The 4989-nt window shown below is 49.0% G+C and overlaps 1 protein-coding gene across 1 annotated transcript; it reads right to left on the bottom strand.

The window, feature by feature from the left end:
* Nucleotides 1-37: 37 nt before the first annotated feature.
* On the bottom strand, nt 38-3882 carry LOC104866727 (TRAF3-interacting JNK-activating modulator-like). Its single transcript, XM_010630927.2, has 4 exons — nt 2899-3882; nt 2547-2684; nt 1291-1426; nt 38-743 (listed from the first exon to the last, which is right to left on the bottom strand). The coding sequence occupies exons 1-4, from the start codon at nt 3229-3231 to the stop codon at nt 631-633; spliced, it is 720 nt and encodes a 239-aa protein (XP_010629229.1). The 5' UTR covers nt 3232-3882; the 3' UTR covers nt 38-630.
* Nucleotides 3883-4989: the final 1107 nt, after the last annotated feature.

Raw genomic sequence — 4989 nt, 5'->3', positions numbered from 1 at the left:
AAGTGCAAGGATCTGAGCTCGATCCCTGGTACCAAAAAAAAAAAAAAAGAAAGAAAAAACAAAATCCTCCCCCCTAAGAAAGGAAAAGCTTTCCCAGATGACCCTATGTAAAATAGCAACGATTTCCCCTTTAACCTCCATCTATTCCCTGCATAGCAGTTAGTAAGACTTGACATAGATTTTTTTTTTTTTTTTTTGTAAAGCCCTATACCACACTGGAGACCTTACTTGAAATGTCAGCTTACAAAGGAAGGAATTACTAGCTTTGTCGTTATTTTCTCAGTGCAAATTCCAGGGTACCTACACTTACTAAGACCTCTGTAAATGCTTATTTTTGAATCTGTCTAGTGAGTAAGGTCTAAGTGACACATTTATGCGTGTAATAAGTCAGAATACATAAGAAGCAACCCTAGGACACCAGTGCTTTTTAAAATTTGCAATTCTTACAGAAACGTAAGTGATCATTATTGACATGGAAGGAAAAAAAATAGGAAAGACCAAAGGCTAACATATAACTTATGAAGCGCTATGTAAATGACTCCAGTTCACAAGAAGTGTATCTGAAAATGCACGGAGTTAGGAGGCTATGCCAGACCCAAGCCCAGTCGTCCCCTAGGAGGAGCACCAGGATCACCAAGAATCCCTGTGTGCTAGTTTGAGGATCTTGGAAGGAAACTTACTCTGCAACTGCTGTACTCTGGTCATCAGGGTGAATTTCTCCTCCTCAGACCTCCTTAATTGATCTGAAAATGAAATAACGCAAACAAAAATAGAAGAACCCAGCTTAATGCACCCAGCCCCTGAGGATGGACGCCCTGTCTCTGGTCTCTGACACATGGCAGATGGAAGCTTTCTGCAGCAGTGGACTAGCACCAACATCCCTTTTGATCACTGAGGGGTCTGCGTCAACAGTCGCCGGCGCTGGTTAGATTAAGGGCTGTACTTTCACACCGTCTTTCAGCTGATACAGGCTGTGGCTGGGATACCTTCACTCAGCCTTCACTTTGATCTGACCTTTCCCTTTTCAAATTAGGATTGTGGCCTTGATGCAGCTGTGATCTGGCCCCAAGGGGTGGGCTGCAGAAGGGCGCTCACACAAGGAGACCCTCTAGTGCAGCAAAGTTAATTTTCGTCTTGGCCGGCTAAAACAGTCCTTCCTTTCCCTCAAGGTGACATAAAACCATAGGCTGAGCACACAGAGGAAGGCTGAGGCCGTTTCTCCACAGCTCCCCTTGCTGAGCTCCCTGAGCTGTGGTTCCCATCTCCTGAGGTCTGCAAAGAGAAGGGTACCTTGCAGGTCCTGGGCATCAGAGTTGTACAGGTCCCGGTCTCCTTGCAGGCATTCTATCTTGGCTTGCAGTTCCTGGTGCTCATTCTCCAGAAGTCGCAGAGCCTGGCTCATCTGTGCGTCTCTGCTGTCTGCTCCCTGCAGGAGGAAGAGGGATGGCGGGTCAGTGCTGAGTGGAGGTGGGGAGCAGGTCCCCCGGAAGGAGAACATCACAGGAAATTGTAGAATTTCAGAGCTGGAAGGAGGGCATTGAAAATAATAGGGAATTTCTTTTTGCACTCTCTTCGCTTGTGTTAGACTTTGGGCCCTCACAGGGTTCCTGTCCTCACATTGTGGTGTGAACCCCAGGGAAGCATACCCAGCCAGAGCTCCCCCGGGTGTTTTGGTTTTCTCTTTTCATTCTACCACTGTTGTTTTGGAGGAGGAAGGGGGCCGTTTTTCACAAAAGGTTTAAAAACCCACAGTATCTTCCTAAGAGTTGCCATAGGAGTGATGGGAAGGAGAACAGCAGAGCTTCCTGTGTGGGCGTCTTGAGAGGGCCAGGGAGGGGCCTCCTGTGAAACACCACACACCCTCTCTTTCCGAGTGGGCTCTGTGACCCCTGTGTGAGGAAAACTGGAGATCAGCTTTTGAGGTGGATCCTCAGGTCCAGGCCTGCGCAGTGCAGTCACTGCTATGTACTGAATGTTCGTACTGAATGTTCATTATGCTTCTTGCTGCCGTATTTGACCCACGTCACAACCTATGATATAGGTACTATTATTCTCATTTTAGAGATGTGGAAACTGAGGCTTTGCAGGTTAGTTAACTTTTCCAAGGTAGCAGATTAGAAATAATGGAACTTTTGTCCATCACTGTCCAGAGTCTACTGTAATTGCTTAAAAACACACTTTGGAGTACTAACTACTACTCACCTAGAGATAAGTAAGTGACATTGGTTCTGTTCAAATAGCAGGCAGTTCTGGACCAGATGCTTACTGGAACGGTTTTGGATAGTGGGTTGGAGTATGGTGTTAGTAGCTTGATAAATATTCCAGCTCAGCCCTTTGCATTTGGGTCGTGTTGTTCATTTGCATGAGTGATACAGCAGTCCTTTGTAAACTCAGAACCATGTTCAGAGCCAAAACAGTGACTCCAGTACAAACTAGGCCTGAGTAGGGAACTGGAAGCTGGGTGGGCCTGCAACCTAAGCCAAGCTCCTCGCAACCGCCACCCCTCTCCCTCTGTCCCCTGCTCTCCCACGCCCAGGGCCTGGTACCTGCAGTTTGGATTGAAGCTCGTGGAGTTGCCTCTCCAGCTCTCTGTGCTGAGACCCCAGGGTCCTCCAGTCCTGCTTCAGAGCCTCATACTGACTCCTCCACTCTTCACACTTCTGCTCTGCCAGGGCCAGGGACCTCTGAGGGACATCAAAGAGGACGGTTCCCGTGGAAGCCTTCCCGAAGCAAGGCAGAGAGGCTTGGAGGAAGGGTTACAGAAGCACCCCCTACCCCATTTGTTTATGTTACGTAAATGCTGGATGTATTTGTTAAGGAGCCATTTCCAGGAGTTACGCTGTGCTTTCCAGAGCAGCCCTGAGCTTCCTGGGCCCCAGCACTGCCCAGCTGTCCCACCTGTGTGCTCTGTAGCTGCTGCTCTGTGCCCATTTTCTCCTCCAGCACTTTCTGCAGTGACTCCTTGGCCTTCTGCTCGTAGCTGTTTTTCTGGTCTTCCATCTCCAGAAGCACCTTTTTCATTCCCCAAGGGGAGTATTTCTGTAAATTTGATGGGGGTATTAAACCAACACATGTCAAGCCTCTGGGTGCTAAACACTCAGCTCGTGTACAGAAACGAGAAGGATTTGGGCCTTGCTCTGGGCACTGGTGCAGAATTGTGGCCTTTCCTCCAGACTGGAGCCGAACAGGCAGTCCTGCTGTGCAGGCAAGAGCCATGAGATTGTTGTGCATTGCACTGTAGCCCTTCACAGGCTTTTGACCTCCAGCGCATGCAAACAGAAGCTGCCTGCCTACACCTCCTTTCTTCAGGGCCTGCTCTCCAAGTGACTTGGATCATCACCCACCCAGTCGGCCTTAATCTGCCTTTCTCTCAGTCACACTTTGCTGGGCCTTGTCAGCTTCCTGAACACTCATGCCTGTCTGCTCGCTGTCCTTTCTGTTGCTTCCTGAACTCAGGCTCTGCTGCTGAAGGGGTGAATGCAGTCATCTTCCTATGTCTTAAGCCTTGCCTCCCTTCGAACCTTCTCAGTCAGGATTCTCACTACCTCCGAGCGGGGCCTGCTCATGCCAGTGTGTGAGCCTCTCTGGCTCCTCAGTGTCCTGAGGATGGGGTCTGGATTCCTTCACATCATCCTCATAGCCCAGTCTGTCCTGCTGTGCTGCCCACTCCAGGCCGACACCCTGCGCAGGTCCCCTGAGCATGCTCTTTGGCCTCGCTCTTCCCAAAGAATTTCTTCTGCCTGAGCCTCGTTGCCCACCTTTTCACCTGCCTAGCCTTGGCGCGTGCTCGAGATTCAGCCCAGGTGACAGTGGTTCTGGTAATTTTTTGTTTGTTGTTTTAGAGACAGGGTCTCACTGTGTAGCTCAGGTTGACCTTGAACTCACTGTGTACTCCACGCTGCCCCTAAGGTTGCAGTGATCCTCTTGCCTCAGCCTCCCAAGTGTTGGGATTACAGGTGTGCACCACCATGCCCAGCCAGCTCCAGTTCTGGTAAATTTTGACGAAACTATTTCCCAACTCCTTATGAGTTAGAGAGGCCCTCCCCTGTGGTACTGGCACTGAGCTACCTCCCCACAATAAACATTTTCTATTTTGAGACAGGGACTTGCTAAGTCTCTTAAGTTGCCCAGGCTGGACTTGAATTCATCCTCTTGCCTCAGCCTCCCAGAATGCTGTGATTACAAGTGTGTACCACCACACCCAGCTTGTTGTTTTCTTTTTGTGAGGGTACTAGAGATTGAACCCAGGGACTCTCTACCACTGGGTGTATCCCCCACACCTTTTGAGACAGTGTCTTACTCATTGCCCATATTGGTCTCAAACTTACCACCCTCCTGCCTCAGCCTCCCAAATAGCTGGGATGACTGGCGTGAGTGCCAATAGGAAGCTTTGCTTAGTGTTCATACAGTGTCACCTGCAGGCGTCCACTGTGTGTGTGTGTGTGTGTGTGTGTGTGTGAACTCACCTTTCACCCTTATGGTACTGTCAGTTCCCTCAGAGCAGGGTGCATGCTGCAACTTAAAAAAAATCTTCGAGGATCTAAGGAATTGTAGTAAGCTCAGTATTTTTAAATTAATACTTTCATTCCTGACTTCAGGATCAAGAAAGACAAGCAGAACAGACCTGAACACTCCCTGGGAGTCTGCCCTACCATGCCTTCTCTCTTCATGCCTGTGATTTTGGAAGGTAGCTGTTACTGCCAGTTCTAGATTACCCCTGGGTAAGCAGACCTCATAATAGAAATTTAGGGATCAATATGAATCATTTTGATTTAGCTTTGGAGTTGTCTGAGAATTTGGGATTTATATGTCAATAGGCCTAAAGCTTTTATTAAGAACTAGATCCAGGACCGGGCATGGTGGCCCATGCCTGTAATCACAGCCCTCGGGAGGCTGAGGCAGGAGGATTGCTATGAGTTGGAGCCTAGCCTGGGCTACATAGTGAGTTCCAGGTCAGTCTGAACTACCTAGTGAGACCCTGTCTCAAAA

This window comes from Fukomys damarensis, unplaced genomic scaffold (assembly GCF_012274545.1).
Source record: "Fukomys damarensis isolate Sample0158 unplaced genomic scaffold, DMR_v1.0_HiC HiC_scaffold_60082, whole genome shotgun sequence".
Lineage (NCBI taxonomy): Eukaryota > Metazoa > Chordata > Mammalia > Rodentia > Bathyergidae > Fukomys > Fukomys damarensis.
Note: the sequence above shows the minus strand (reverse complement) of the source record. Positions and strands in the feature narration are given on the sequence as shown.

What these genes read in the sequence shown, in the direction of transcription:
- LOC104866727 (XM_010630927.2), bottom strand. Translation starts at nt 3,231, where the DNA reads ATGCACAACAATCTCATGGCTCTTGCCTGCACAGCAGGACTGCCTGTT. An exon ending in AGCTTCAATCCAAACTGCAG is followed by an intron (nt 1,427 to 2,546) that starts GTACCAGGCCCT and finishes TTCCTCCTGCAG; the next exon opens with GGAGCAGACAGCAGAGACGC. An exon ending in TGATGCCCAGGACCTGCAAG is followed by an intron (nt 744 to 1,290) that starts GTACCCTTCTCT and finishes TTTCATTTTCAG; the next exon opens with ATCAATTAAGGAGGTCTGAG.